Source organism: Salmo salar, chromosome ssa25, assembly GCF_905237065.1.
Source record: "Salmo salar chromosome ssa25, Ssal_v3.1, whole genome shotgun sequence".
Classification (NCBI taxonomy): Eukaryota; Metazoa; Chordata; class Actinopteri; order Salmoniformes; family Salmonidae; genus Salmo; species Salmo salar.
Genome location: NC_059466.1, coordinates 16,780,483 through 16,796,057, shown reverse-complemented (window position 1 = coordinate 16,796,057; position 15,575 = coordinate 16,780,483). Strand labels below are relative to the sequence as shown.

Below are 15,575 nucleotides of genomic sequence, written 5' to 3'. Positions count from 1 at the left end.
GAAGAAGATGGAGCGAGATGGATTTTGACCTACATTATATAAATTGTCTCAAGGATGAAACATTTGATCTCAATACAAATTTTCTGTTCCCAAAACTTGAATCTGGTACGAACAGAGAGGATTAAGTTTTATAGATTTTACCCTTTGCCAATGTCTTAAAAACTTGCAATGTTTAGAAGGACTGCAAGGGAGAATTGAGTTATTGCACAAGCACACTTCACAGAATAGGCTTTCCCTAATGGAAATATGCAAATACCTGCTAGAAAGCACTACCCATACTCCGGCCTACAAGAAAAGTTTACACTGCTCAGTTTGCTCATATTTAGCAGATTCCAGTTCCAGATATACACCTACTGTGTAAATTCTACTCAGATGCTCCTTTAGACTGAGGGAGGATTGCTGCGTAGGTAAGGCTTGCAATTCATTTGATTAGATTACAGTTCAGTTTAAGTGTGTTTTTTTCTGTGCAACGCTGAGTATGCTTCAACAGGCAATATGTGGAAATGTATGCATCTATGTTGAAATTGTGCTGTTTATGTGATGTTTAGGTTCCAATGGTTGAAATATTGTCATCAGAATATGGTTCATGGTTGTCTAATCAGCAAGCGTCTACAGTACACCAGCTGTGCAGTACAACATTTGAAAAACTATTGTAAAATATGCTATTTGTTAGATGACTTTTTCTGTGAATGTGGTAAGTTTTCACAACGCTTTGTACAAAACTCAAAAGAGATCATCAGAAAGGCAGTTGTTTCAAAACTCTAACCACATTTTCTATTGACTAAGTATAAAATAAGCTCAGCAAAATAATACAGACACTTTTTCATCAAACTTAATCAGTGTTTCATCTAGAATACGTTTCACATTGCAATACATGTTCAAATAAAATAATTGTTCAAATAAAATAATTGTTTTTACAATACAATGCTCACATCATTTTTGATATGATTATCTTCTAATTTGTTAAAATACATTTTATTATTAATTAATCCGACTGCTCAAAATGTATAATCACTTAACTGTTTGGTAAATTTATAGATTTTAAACTGGTTTGTCTACTGCATATTTTGAGTACTACATAATTAAATGTAAGGTATAAACGTATAAAGCATATATATATACTATTTTGATGATAATTATTATGATTTAAAAAATTATATTGATTGTATGTAACAAATACATCCCCTAAACAGTAAACATGTTTCCAAAACCAAGTTGCTGGGATCTTTATGAAGGGAAGGTTTCACACTGCTTCACTGAAATGTCATTGCCAGCACAGTACTGTATTATTGTAATATATGCCATTTACATAGCAGGCACTTTTATGCAAAGTGACGAAAGTGAATCCACACATTTTTGTATGTGACCACTGTGAGAATCTAACCCACAACTCTGGTGTTGCTAGTGCCATGCTCTCAATAACTGAGCCACACAGGACCATGAAAGAGTATTGTTGAATGCTGGGAATGTGGGTCCAGGTGCTGAATTTTTTGCTACTTTAGTGCACGTATGGGTGAATTTGTTCCAGTGCTTTTGCTCCCCTGGGGTGGGGGGGACTACTATGTACGGACGGTGCTTTGGTTTATGGCCGGTACGCCCAATGTGGATCAAATCAAATCGAATCAAATTTTATTAGTCACATGCGCCGAATACAACAGGTGTAAACCTTACAGTGAAATGCGCTCAGGTTGGAGCTGACAGTATGCACTTTAGCCTGGTGGTCATTGTATCGTTTCGGTTCTGGGGTGCTGAAGTGCCGAGCCAGAGCAGCAGGGAATGTGTCACTGTCCCAATACTTTTGGAGCTCACTGTATATCACACCTCAACTGTCCACAATGCTAGTTAATGTATGGTGAGCGTTCTGGCACAAAATTATTGCTGTGCATCATCACCCAAATTGGTACCACACATTAGTGGTAGATGAGGTGAGTTTCCCTCTTACTATATAAATCCATTATTAATATTAAAATATATAAGTGCAACACAATATTGTTAAATACAATACAGGATTGGAATACAGGTAGAAGGTGTATGATTGCCATCCCCATGAGCCACCCTCCTTCAGGCCATGGATGAAGCATGTAATGACATTAATCCAGACCTACAGCATGTCAGGCTTGGATTCGCCATGACAAAAGGTTTTTCCCCAGGTTCATGAACAATAAGGATAGTTACTGTGTCGATGAGAACCTTTGGCCAAATGCTAAAGACAGGTTTGATGCAAACTAGTGTCTGCTGAACGTTATGTTTGTTTCATTTTCATTTCATTTGTTTCATGTGATTACAGTACACCTATTTTGTAATTAGGGATTAACATAGGTAACCGGGATCCCGGGGCTGTCATGGGAACACTCTTCATTTTTCCTTCCAAAAATGTGAAGACAAGACTCAGGAAGACGCAACATATTCCCCGATGTCAGCAATAATGCAATTCCACAAAATACACAACATACGCAGCATCAGATTAGCAAAAAATAACAGCACATTCTCCAAACAGGTTGTCGCATTGAAGCCTTTAACCTAGGGTGTTTACACACACAGTCACCATTAATTGAAAACACAAGCATAATTGACACTCCTGGACTGCACACGCGACACGAATGCAGTTAAAAAAAAAATACTGGAAACCCCCACTGTATAGCCTATAAAATAACATGTGCCTCTTTGAGCTGTCATTGTGTCTCTTCAGACAGTCACAAATGTGATCGGCCTATGCACAATTCGTTACATAGGCACCTCTGTCACAGACATAAAGTCTGTTAACAATTCAGAGAGGAATGAGGTAAGATTCTATCTTCTCCTGTCCTATAGCCAAGGCTATTTTCCTATCCAGTCCCAATTCCACTGACACCCAAAATCTCCATTCTCATATTAAAATTCCTAACTTCCTAACTCTGTAATCCATATAGCCTACTGTAGGTTGCATTATCAAAGCACGTATCTCGCCTACGCATGTCAAAATACAGCCATAACAGTTTCCCCGCTTCTCTGCGCTGTCTCATACTTATTGCCCATATGAGAGCTTTGGTAGAGTATATGTGATCATCAAACGATATGACAGTAGATAGGCTATGTATATTTTTTAGACAGAGTTGGCCTCCGTTAAAATACCTTGATATTTAAACTATTTCCACTCTTCGCCCTCGGTTAGTCATACATGTCAGAGCAAAAACTAAGCCATGAGGTTGAAGGAACTGTCTGTAGAGATCTGAGACAGGAATGTGTCGAGGCACAGATCTGGGGAAGGGCACCAAAACATTTCTGCAGCATTGAAGGTGCCCTAGAGCACATTGGCCTCCATCATTCTTAAGTGGAAGAAGTATGGAACCATCAAGACTCTTCCTAGAGCTGGCCGCCTGGCCAAACTGAGCAATCGGGGGAGAAGGGCCTTGGTCAGGGAGGTGACCAAGAACCTGATGGTCACTCTGACAGAGCTCCAGAGTTCCTCGGTGGAGATGGGAGAACCTTCTAGAAGGACAACCCATCATTGCAGCACTCCACCTATCAGGCCTTTGGGTGGCCAGACGGAAGCCACTCTTCAGTAAAAGGCACAGAACAGCTCGCTTGGAGTTTGACAAAAGGCACCTAAAAGACTCTCAGACCATAAGAAACAAGATCCTCTGGTCTGATGAAACCAAGATTGAACTCGTTGGCCTGAATGCCAAGCGTCACGGCACCGTCCGTACGGTAAAGTATGGGGGTGACAGCATCATGCTGTGGTGATGTTTTTCAGTGGCAGGGACTGGGAGACTAGTCAGGATCAAGGGAAAGATGAACAGAGCAAAGGACAGAGAGATCCTTGATGAAAACCTGCTCCAGAGCGCTCAGGACCTCATACTGGCGCAAAAGGTTCACCTTCCAACAGGACAACGACTGTAAGCACACAGCCAAGACAACACAGGAGTGGCTTTGGGACAAGTCTCTGAATGTCCTTGAATGGCCCAGCCAGAGCCAGGGCTTGAACCCGATCAAACATCTCTTGAGAAACCTGAAAATAGCTGTGCAGCGACGCACCCCATCCAACCTGACAGAGCTTGAGAGGGTCTGCAGAGAAGAATGGTGTGCCACGCTTGGTGTGCCAAGCTTGTACCGTCATACCCAAATATTGACGTTTTTGCAAACATTTGCAAACATTTCTAAAGAACGGTTTTTGTTTTGTCATTTTGTGGTATTGTGTGTATTGTGTGAAAAAACAATTGAATCCATTTTATAAGGCTGTAACGTATCAAAATGTGGAAAAAGTCAAGGGGTCTGAATCATGCACTGTATTCTGTCATTCTTTGAAGGAGGTTATCTAGCAAGCTAAGCAACTTTGCTCATTGGTCTTTTGTTTGACTACTGTTACGAAGTTTTTATGATTCATCAAAGCTATACTCGGGATGTGTTCTGTGCTTCCTGGGTGCACTTTGTGTTGAGATAGCCTACTGCTGAAATGCGCTGAATGCTGCAACATGTATAAGATGTTCATTCAAGTTTTCAAACGCCAAATTCGAAGTTGTTCCAAACGTCAAATGTCGAAGTGTTTAAGGTTAACTTTAGTCATTAACTCCAAAATATTAAGGTTAGGTATTAGCTCAGAATGGTTAAGGTTAAGTTTTGGGATAGGCTTAAACGAAATATGCAACCTTTCACACCAGAAGCAGATGCTTACGCCCATCCACAACGCCCTAGCAAAACCAAAACCTACTTGAAGGTAACATCCCTCACTGTTGCCCCTAGTGACCGGATTCTACATCTCCCGACGTCCTCAGACATGGATGGACGTCTAACACTGACATGTATCACGGGTGACCTGGCTGGAATTAATTGAGGAGCATGATAACGCTCTGAATTTATGAACAGCCTGTTTCAAAATTCACAACAATGTCATTGGCGATCAAAGATATACTCATTACTAAATATCAGTTTAATTTGCTCTGAAATCATTACATAGTGGCGCAGCCAAATCAACAAGGTGGCTCAGCGCTCTCTTATTTGGGGAGAACCATATCTTGGTTTTAAATGCTTTAAATGGTCACTGGATAAATATGAATTACCTGGATTAAAACTTGGTAGATTTTGGGGAAAAGATTCATTCTTAGCTGTAATTATATCTAAACAATACATTTCTATTTTTCATCAATTATTGTGAAATATGTATTCAATGAACACACCTGATCGAATATAGTACTTTCTGCAATAAAAGTGTTACTAGTTTGGAGTTTTGTACTAAGAGTTTTGAAAATTCACCACATGCTTGTGAAAATAGCACCAAAGCGATTTGAACAAAAATTGTAGCAAACACAGGTTATTTTCCATAGAGGTCATGTTGCATGTCATGGTTTCTTCATTCAAGCTTAAAATGTTACATGGCCATTTCAATAATCCACATTGTCAACATTTCAGTTTTCATCATTTCTGCAGTATCAATAACAGGATATCCTAAAAAGATCTTGAAAGAGAAATATGACTCTTGTTCTTTCTTATCAGTGGATGCAAGTTCCTGTTTTTCAGAAAATGTACTTCACTTTCAGGGTAAGCTCTTTCAGTAATTATTCACTCTGAACCTAAAAATATTTTCTGCATATGTATTTTATTCCCTTTTGAAAATAGGTATGTAATTTATTGTAAAAACAAGTAAAACATGTTCCTGATGTTTTATTATAGGGTCTTGTGTGGAATGATAGTTCCTGTCCGACTTTACAATAAGGTAACATTATTTTTTTGTTCCCCTTGTCTTGTAGTTGGTGGATGGTGGTCTCATGTTTCTGCTCCTCAGTTTGACTAGGATTTCTGCCCAGAGAGAAATGTCCTTAAACCCCACTACAATAGGTCATTACACAGGTATAGCATCTTCTTCATATTTCACACATTTCTACATCCTATTATTACAAGGCATAGTGAATATATTGTACCTTGAACAATAGACCTCTTTTCCTTCACATGCAACTTAATCGGGTAATGTATGTTCATATTTTGGCAGAGTCCCCATGTAACCAATCTGTCAAGTATGAAATTACTGTGACAGAGGGGGAGGGCCTTAGTTTGCCAGCCTACTATGACCTGAGTGAGTTGGTTTGGGCCAGCTTGACTGAGTTTACCTGGTACAGAAACAGAACCCAAGAGCTCCCGTCCTCTGAGGAAGAGCGTGTGCATCATCATGGACCGGTGCTCTTCTTCCTCCCCCTTTTAATCAACGACTCTGATCAGTACTACACCTACTGGTAATACAACAACTGTGTGTGTGCGTGTGTTTAGGGGTTAAATTGGTCATTGAGAGCAGGGGAGCCCTGTTTGGGAGGGTTAGGGTGAGGGTTGAGTCTAGGGTTAGTGTTGAACCTGGATGTGTACATAGGGCTAGGGTAGGCATGCACATTTACAAAGAAAAAACCTAAGGGTCGCTTGTCTTGCGCAAACGTTGAATAAAATTCTACTTCAACTTACTCTGCCGATTGAAATTTGAGACAAAATATCCACAGAAAACTATTATTACCGACTTCAAAATGCAGAACTCTGTGTGTGGCAATAAAGATGTGTTTGCTCCTGACCTAAGGCCAAGCACAAGACGGAAGGACATGCACGATGATACATGCATACTAATGGAAATTTTGCAGGTGTTTACATGGTTTTGAGCACGTGACAGGTGACAGAAATTTCAACGGCAGTACTGGCACTCTAAAAAGTCGGGTAGATAATACTGTCCTGTGGATATTTTGTCTCAAAATTCGACCCACTGAAGGACCAACCACACAGACAGCTGGTAGGGTCACATGTAATACAATTGTATTCAACATTCTGGCTTCTAAGGAAACTTTCTACGTTTTTAAACTGCTTCGATTCAGGCTGTATAGACTCTTGGAAAAAAACATTTGCTATCTACAGCCTAAATGGGTTCTTCGGCTGGCCCCCAATTAGAACCCTGTTGGTTCCCTTTTGGATAACTAGTCCACTGTATATGCCTATGTTCCAGGAGAAAGGGAGCAGACACCTGCCTAATTTTTGTGACAGAGGTGATTGTGGTCAAAGCCCAACCGTTCGATCACTCAGTCCTATTTAGCAGTATCTCAGAGTCAGCAGACAACATCGCTATCCCATGTCCTGACCCAGTGGAAAAATTGTGCCAGGATGGAAAAGAGAACTTAGCCTGGTATAAGGTACTGAACATGACCAGAATGCTAACACAAACTTCAATCCTGCAAAACTATTCAACATTGGTTCTCAACTCCTGTCCTAAAGCTCCTAAGGGTTGCACCTGCTCTTGATGAGTGGAATCAGGTGTGTTACTGTTATTTCAGCAAAGAAGTTTGTCAAATTGTTTGTCTTTCATTTCAGAATTTCAGTCTCATTCCAAACGAGTCTGAGAGAAATCTGTGGGTGTACGGCGCCTCCAAAGCAGACGAGGGCATCTATACGTGTGTGTGTACGTGGGAGCACAATGGGACAGTTCTCAACACTTCTGCATCCAGGAGACTAAAGATCAAAGGCAAGTAGGTTGTGGCTTGATGACAGCTCTGTCAATCCTCTCAGCATTTTATTTATTTGATTTGAGCTTTGCTGAAACCTCATCCAAGATGGCAGCAGGGTCAGCAAACATGGAAACTCTAGGCTACATTACAGCAGGTTATTAGGCTACTGTCATAGGGGTCGTTGATTGGAGACCAAGGCGCAGCATGAATAGTGCTCATTATTAAACTTTTAATGAAAACACTGCAACACTGCAACAATAAAACGACCAACAATAGTCCCGTCAGAGCCCAGAGCCCAACCTAAAAATGACCTCATACTAGGGTCAGGACGTGATAGTACCCCCCCCAAAGGTGCAGACTCCGAAAGGGAGGGCAGGGAGGGTGACAACAGTCTATGGCGGCTCATGTGCTCCACCCAGAACCTATCTCTTCTCCCGATCCTCCAGCAATGGAGATGGCTCTGGCTCAGGGCGTAACCTCCATTCCGCCCGCAGATCCCTCCGCTTCTGTAACATAGGCCTGTGGATCATTATTGGAGGAATCGGACTGTAGATCCTTACCGGAATCACTGTGCTGTAGACCACTGCTGGAGGTTCCGACCGCCAAGCCGCCGCTGGAGGATCTAGGCTGCAGGCCGCCACTGAAGGCTCTGGGCTGCAGACCGCCGCTGAGGGTTCTGGGCTGCAGACCGCCGTTGAGAGTTCTGGGCTGCAGACCTCCGCTGAAGGCCCCGGGCTGCAGACCTCCGCTGAAGGCCCCGGGCTGCAGACCTCCGCTGAAGGCCCCGGGCTGCAGGCACCGGACGTACTGGGCCATGGAGACTTACTGGAGGTCTGGCGCTTAGTGCTAGCACAACCCGTCCTGGCTCGATGCTGGCTCTAGCCTGGCAAGGGCGGAGCGCTGGCACAGGACAAACTGGGCTGTGCTGGGGAATGAGGGTTACCGTACGTGGAGCAGGCGTAGGATATACTGGGCCATGGAGGTTCACTGGAGGTCTGGCGCTTACGGCTAGCACAATCCGTCCTGGCTCGATGCTGACTCTAGCCTGGCAAGGGCGGAGCGCTGGCACAGGACAAACTGGGCTGTGCTGAGGAATGCGGGGTACCGTGCGTGGAGCAGGCGTAGGATATCCTGGGCCGAAGAGCCGCATTGGAGGCCAGATACGTTGAGCCGGCGCACTTTTCCCTGGCTGCCGGCCAACTCTCGCACGGCAACGTTGAGGAGCTTGTATCGACCGCACCGGACTGTGAGTGTGTATGGGCGACATAGTGCGCATCACTCCATACTGCATTGCTCGCCCCTCTGCGTGCCTACTCCACCGTGCCCTTTCCGCCAGTACCTCTCTCTGGAATCTAGCGTCGTGCTCCGCGCTTGACTCCCCGACTGGCTCCGGTTTACTTCATGGCTCTCTCTGAAATGCCCGGGAAGTTAGATCAGGGCTCCCCCCTGACCTCGCCAAACTCCCCGTATGCCTCCCCCCCCAAAAAATGTTGTGGGCTGCCTCTTCGCCTCCCCTATTGGAGGATACAGCACCTCATAATACCGTCGCTCCCTCTTGGCTTCTTCCAATTCCTCATTCGGGCGACAATACTCCCCAGCCTGGCTCCAGGGTCCCTTCCCATCCAGGATTTCTTCCCACGTCCACGACTCCAGGTACCTCCTCTCACGCTGCTTGGTCCTTTTACGGTGGGTGGTTCTGTCATAGGGGTCGTTGAATGGAGACCAAGGCGCAGCGGGATAGTGCTCATTCTTTGTATTTAATGAAATCACTTTAACAACAAAACAACCAAAACGACCAACAACAGTCCCGTCAGGTACACTAGACTAAACGGAAACAACCACCCACAAACCCCCATGAAAAACAGGCTGCCTAAGTATGGCTTCCAATCAGAGACAACGATAGACAGCTGCCTCTGATTGGAAACCATACCTGGCCACAACATAGGAAATGACAACATAGAGTGAAACTCTAGACAACCCACATAGAAAACAGAAAACCCAAAACACATAGACAAAACACCCCCTTGTCACGCCCTGACCAATCTACTAGGGAAAAATGACTTCATACCAGGGTCAGGACGTGACAGCTACACTAGGTACATTAGGCTCCATTTTATATCAAACAAACAGAATCAAAAGCAACAGCAAAAGCAACCCTCATATCACATGTGGTCTTTGTGGCAGCAACAATCATCAATAACATCAGTGACAACGTTTTGAATGTATCCAAAAGTATCTTTCTGACTAAACTGTGTGTTTGTCTCCTTCAGCTCCCTCTGCCTCGCATCCTCCTCAGATCAACCTGCCTAGAAACGGAAGCACAGAGACCACTGACCTGTGTAGGGATCAAACCAGGCTCAAAAACGTTCAAATACTTGTGTTGTGCTTGATTTGGTTTGCCCGGTATATCTCTCTGTCTTCAGAGTATCTTTTGTTCTTCATAGACACCACTAAGAAGTTGAGGTGTGAAGCGTTTTGTGGGCAGAACATTGAAGACAACTGTCACGTGTGGTGGGAGATGAATGGAGTGAAAGTGCGCTCGCAGCAGCAAGGCTACTCAGTGAACACCACCAGGTAGGTACACACATGCACGCACACACACGGATTCATGCATACACGCAAACACACACACACACACACACACACTTATTTTTGAGAACAAGGTAACAGAATTTACACATTTCCTTGAAAACAAGACCCCAGATTCACCGTTGAGAAATCACTGTGTGAATGTTTTGTGTGTATGTGTTACTGAAGCGAGGTGGAGGTATCTTCAATGCGGAGTATCTTCACGGCTATCCTGACCATAAACACAGTGACTACTAGGGACCTCCAGTCTAAGTTCACGTGTGTTGCAATGAACGACCAGAAATGGACTTCTGCAGTGGTTACTCTCAAGCAAAGAGGTTAATGCACACACTCTTAAACAAACATCACACAGACACACGTCACACAAACACACACAAAATCACACGCAAACTCTCTGTAACTTTCTTGGTGTTGTGTTCTCCCTGTCTTTCCCCCCACAGGGTTTATGTTTATGGGTCTATGTGTGGTGCTACTGCTCTTCTTCTTGCTAGCTGCTGTGGCCATCAAAGTGTTTTACATCGATCTGGTGCTCCTCTTCCGTGGAGTTTTCAAATGCTATGGTCGATCTGAGGGTAAGAACATCTAGCCACCCACTGAAGTTTAATGATGCTATTTCATTTAAGATATTTCATTGTACAGAAATGCTTATTCAGCCTACATGATCTATATAGTATTGGATACCATATAAACATATTACTACATTTAGTTCTTATTCACCACACTGAAGCATGGCCCACTGATTGTGCAGTGCAGTTGTCTGCAGTAGGCAGTAGGCCTAGTAGGCCCTTCTCAACAGGTCCTGGCTGGGGTCAATCCCACTGCAAGAGTAGAAGTAATGGCCCATTTATTAGAAAATAACTCCATTTCAGTTCAAATATAATTTAATCAAATCTCTACAATCTACTCCTTTCCTGCTGAGGTTTGACAGAAACCTCCTCTTTGTCTGTGTTTTCAGATGGGAAGGTCTATGATGCTTACGTTGTCTACCAGATGGATGGCGTAGACAAAGACATGGATGAGAAAGTGTATAACTTTGTGTGCAGCTATCTGCCCACTGTCCTGGAGCAGAAGTGTGGCTTTAGACTCTTCATCTACAGCAGAGACGACTTACCTGGAGAAGGTTGGTTCTTTCAGACTGTGTCCTGCCCTCTAAGAAGCAAATGTAACAGTAATAAAGTACTAAAGTCAAAAGTTATCTTCTCCCGCTCCTCTCTGTTCTGTTGTCCCCAGACCGCATGGAGTTGGTGGAGGCCTGCATGCGGCTGAGCAGGAGGCTGATTGTCATCCTGACCCCCAGCTCAAGCACATGGTCAGGCTCAGGAGGTCAAGGCTCATGTGGCCAATGGGGCTACTCGTCTTCGTTGACCACAGCGGAGGACTATGACTGTCAGGTGGGGCTCTACCAGGCTCTGGTCCACAGTGAGATGAGCATCATCCTCATCCAGCTGGGGGACATGGGGGAGGGTGGCTACACACACCTGCCCCCCGGCCTGCAGCACCTGGTCCGCAAGAGTGCCCCCTTAATGTGGCAGGAGGGAAGGCGTGGGTCGACGCTGCCCAACTCAAGCTTCTGGAAGAGGGTGCGTTACATGATGCCTTGGCCGCGCCGCTCGACTAGTTTTGACAACCAGTTAATATGACTGTTCTATGTGAACAATCAGGTCTGAGGACTTGAAGTGCGGTTGGAGGTCTAGGATTCTGTTATAGAAGAGAACACCCCCAGGTTCTCTGAAAATCCTTATTCCATTCATAGAAATATCATTAATTATTCCAGTGCTGTGCAGAGATATACACAGGTTAGCTGAGAGCGTCACAAAAACGATGTGTACAACGTGGCAGAAGGCCGTGTGATGTTGTGATTCTGGATGGCTAGCAACAATGACAGAAACTGCCATGTGGGGAATAGTAGGTGGCTAATTTCAGCTAGTTTTATCTTGTTCTTGAAACCATGTCTTGTTTTTAGGTATTTTGACTGATGTCACGTCTATGCTAATATGGCAAAAATGTGCTTTCTTACTAACCAATAACTGTAACAATGTATTTGAGAGATAAGTGTTCATTGTGCAACTTCATGTTTTCAATAAACATTGGAGACTAAACATAGTTTACATGCTGTCAACAATCTAAACCAACCCGTTCTGTTTTGCTCCATATTTGTGCACGCGTCTGTTTTGTTGCTAAACAACCAACCTGTCTATGGAGCCATAGTGACATATTGACTAAGGTCCTAAATCAATTGAAATGTACATTTCCAACCTTTGAGAAACTTGTCTACTTACTCAAGATAAGTGCCGATTATTATGTTGAAAGAAAATGAATTTAACTTATCTGATGCCCTGAAGATAGTCATTGAATAAACTGGATGGGGAAAAAGACACGACTGTAAATCTGAACAGTCAGCATTACAGATACCCTGTAGGCTAATTATGAAAGTGATAACTGCTGCCACAGATGATCATCAATCAACAGATATATTTTTGTATTTTTCTGTGATGTTATATCGATTCCCGTTGTCATTTCATGTTTTCATGTGTATCTGAGCTATTGCTGTTCAAGCAGGCAGAAATACAGCAGGTATGACAAGTTTTGTATTTCTGCCTGCTTGAACAGCGAACAGGTCAGATACACATGAAAACATGAAATGAACCCAGGAATCGATAGATCATCGCTCAGAAATGCACAAAAATGATATAACATTCAAAATGGGTGAATCGTTCCCTTAAGGTCTCAAAATAGAACATATCAATGGTAATAGACTAAGCAGACAACACAGGACGGTAAAGGAAATATAAACATATCATTCACAACAACTGTTGTGAAACAAGTGTTCCAAGGACTTGAGAAAGACTCATAATGTGAATATTTTGCTAATGTTGTCAACCTCGGGACCACAAACTAATCATAAAACTGGGAGATCTACCGGACAATGTTCTCTAGGTGATTTGTATTCCTTTATTACTACTGATACAGTATGTGATTGAGGTAGAAATGTATAACCTTTAAATGCTTCCGATGCTTCAGTCTTTATTCTTTTAACCACACTTTGGTTTTGGTAGAAAAGTCACTGCCAGGAAATGCTTATGTTAGCTTCTTTTAATGAATAAAAAAACTTTATTTTATTCAGCATAGAGTGTGTCTGAAGTTACCCATCCCATCACATTAACTGTTTTGGAATAAAATGTTCAATATATGTTCTTAAACATCCTCTTGTTATTGGCTTTGGGGTTTTGCTCAATTTCGCTTTGGATTTTGTTTTCGATTTCAAGGTTGGTTTTCTTTGGGTTTGTCTTGCCCTGATTGGAATCATCCTCGTTGGTCAGGATGTGTTGCACCATCCTCTTGTCTCACCTGTTTGGTTTGCGCCACGTTTATTTCCACTCCCTTACCTAAGTTGGTGTGGGTTTTCTTTTCCTTTAGTTTGTCTGATATCAGGCAAATCTTGTGGGCATCCATGGTGGGTGTTAAGATCAGGGTTGGAAATAAGTAATTTCAAATAATCTCGTTACTTCCGTGCTGTAACGACTGCCGTGAGAGAGAGTGGACCAAAACGCAGCGGAGTTAGTGTTCATCATATTTAATTACGTAAGAACACTATACAAAACAAACAAGAAAACCGACAGCCAAACAGTCCTGTCAGGTGAAACACAATGACAGAAACAATTACCCACAAAACCCCAACGGAAAAACATGCACTTATGTGTGACTCCCAATCAACCACAACGAACTTCAGCTGTGCCTGATTGGGAGACACACACACACGGCCCAAAACAAAGAAATACAAAAATATAGAAAAAGAACATAGAACGCCCACCCAATGTAACACCCTGGCCTAACCAAAATAAAGAACAAAAAACCCCTCTCTATGGCCAGGGCGTTACACGTGCACGAAGAACTGGAATTACTTAGAGCTCATAGAGCTAGACACCATATTTTATGACAAACAATTTGTATATGTCCTTTACCATTAGAAACTAAAACTAATTCTAAGTTAAATGAGTTTAAATTGAATATGCAGACAAAATAAATATCTTCTAAAAAGTGGAGTTGTGTTCGCGACAAGGTCGTCATGGCAAAAGAAATTAACAAGGGACCGCAGAGTGGGGATAACTTAAGACTTCCTGTCTCCACTATCTTAGACATATAGGCTGTGAGAACTGGTTAGAACCTGTTCTCATTTGTACTCTTTTTCTAAGGAAGTGGAGCCAATTACCTTTTTTTTTATATATATATATACTCAAGAAAAATAATGCAACAAGTAAAGTGTTGGGCCCATGTTTCATGAGATGAAATAAATGATATAAGAAAATGTCCATACATTCAAAAAGCAGATTTCTCTCAAATTTTGTGCACAAATTTGTTTACATCCCTGTTCGTAAGCATTTCTCATTTTCCAAGATAATCCGTCCACAGGTGTGGTATATCAAGAAGCTGATTAAGCAGCATGATCATTACACAGGTGCAACTCATGCTAGGGACAATAAAAGGCCACTTTAAAATGTGCAGTTTTGTCACCTGGAACGTTGCAAGGACTGCGTTGTCTACTTTGCCAAGTAGAGGGTCGAGGTGCAATCATTTGAGGATCAAGTGTTTCTGGCGCTTATGAAGTTGCGTCACAGTTACACCAACTTGCACCTGGCTCAACTATTAAATTGCAGTGCAAGCACTGTCAGCAATGTTACCATCACTTTCATTCACATAATCCAAAAGCTTTTTTTAGCATCATGAAAACTGTTCCATGTCAGAAGAACCTAACGTGCTTGCCTGCGTCTTTTCAGGGTTCCAGCAGAAACTTCCGGATGGTCATTGACAGTACTGACATTGAAGTTGCTACTCCAAGTCAGATGGATCTGCAGAAGCAAATATTCTCTGTGTACCATTCAATGAACTCCATCAAGCTGCTCCTGGGAGTTGCACCTAATGCTGTGATAACATACTGCAGTGATCTGCATGCAGGATCTGTGTCAGACAAAGCCATTGTCCAGAAGTCAGGGTTTGAGAAGATCTTCATGTCTGGAGACACGGTTTTAGCAGGCAAAGGATTCTTGGTCGAGAGCTTGAGGCCTGCAGGAGTCACTGTGAACATTCCTCCATTCCTGAACCACAGAAGGTTCACAGAGCGTGAGATACATCTCACAGAAGACAGAGAGAAACAGAATCCATGTTGAGGTCAAATGCTTGACTAAAAGATTCAAAAATCCTGAGATTCATCCCACCTTATCTACGTTATGGTAATGTGCTGGTGCAGACTTGCTGTGCACATGTAAGCCTCCAAGACCAACTCATCAGAGAAGTAGCTGATGATTGGGAAACAATAACAAACTATGAGGCATGAGGATTGGGTGAGGGACCAATTGTCACAATGTCTAAGGTGGGTTTGTGTTATGATAAACAATGCATTTTCTGTCCAGATAAATATGGTGATATAGCATTGAAAAAGACCTACCACTGACCAAATGTCTCTTTGTTTTCCAGTCCAACAAGAGTGCATCCCTTAGGCCCTCCATTGCATGGACATCCTGTGCCAGTGTGATCCAAGCACTT

At 42.9% G+C, this 15,575-nt stretch overlaps 1 protein-coding gene across 1 annotated transcript; it reads left to right on the top strand.

Moving 5' to 3' along the window:
- The first annotated feature begins 291 nt into the window (after positions 1–291).
- LOC106586275 (interleukin-1 receptor-like 1) lies at positions 292–12,166 on the top strand. The gene is made up of 12 exons (XM_014173400.2): positions 292–407; positions 5,470–5,514; positions 5,724–5,823; positions 5,963–6,203; positions 6,950–7,133; positions 7,312–7,462; positions 9,716–9,784; positions 9,890–10,019; positions 10,203–10,351; positions 10,475–10,606; positions 10,990–11,154; positions 11,265–12,166. Exons 2-12 carry the CDS (start codon positions 5,473–5,475, stop codon positions 11,672–11,674), a joined length of 1,773 nt encoding a protein of 590 aa, XP_014028875.1. The 5' UTR covers positions 292–407; positions 5,470–5,472; the 3' UTR covers positions 11,675–12,166.
- The last annotated feature ends 3,409 nt before the right edge of the window (positions 12,167–15,575 follow it).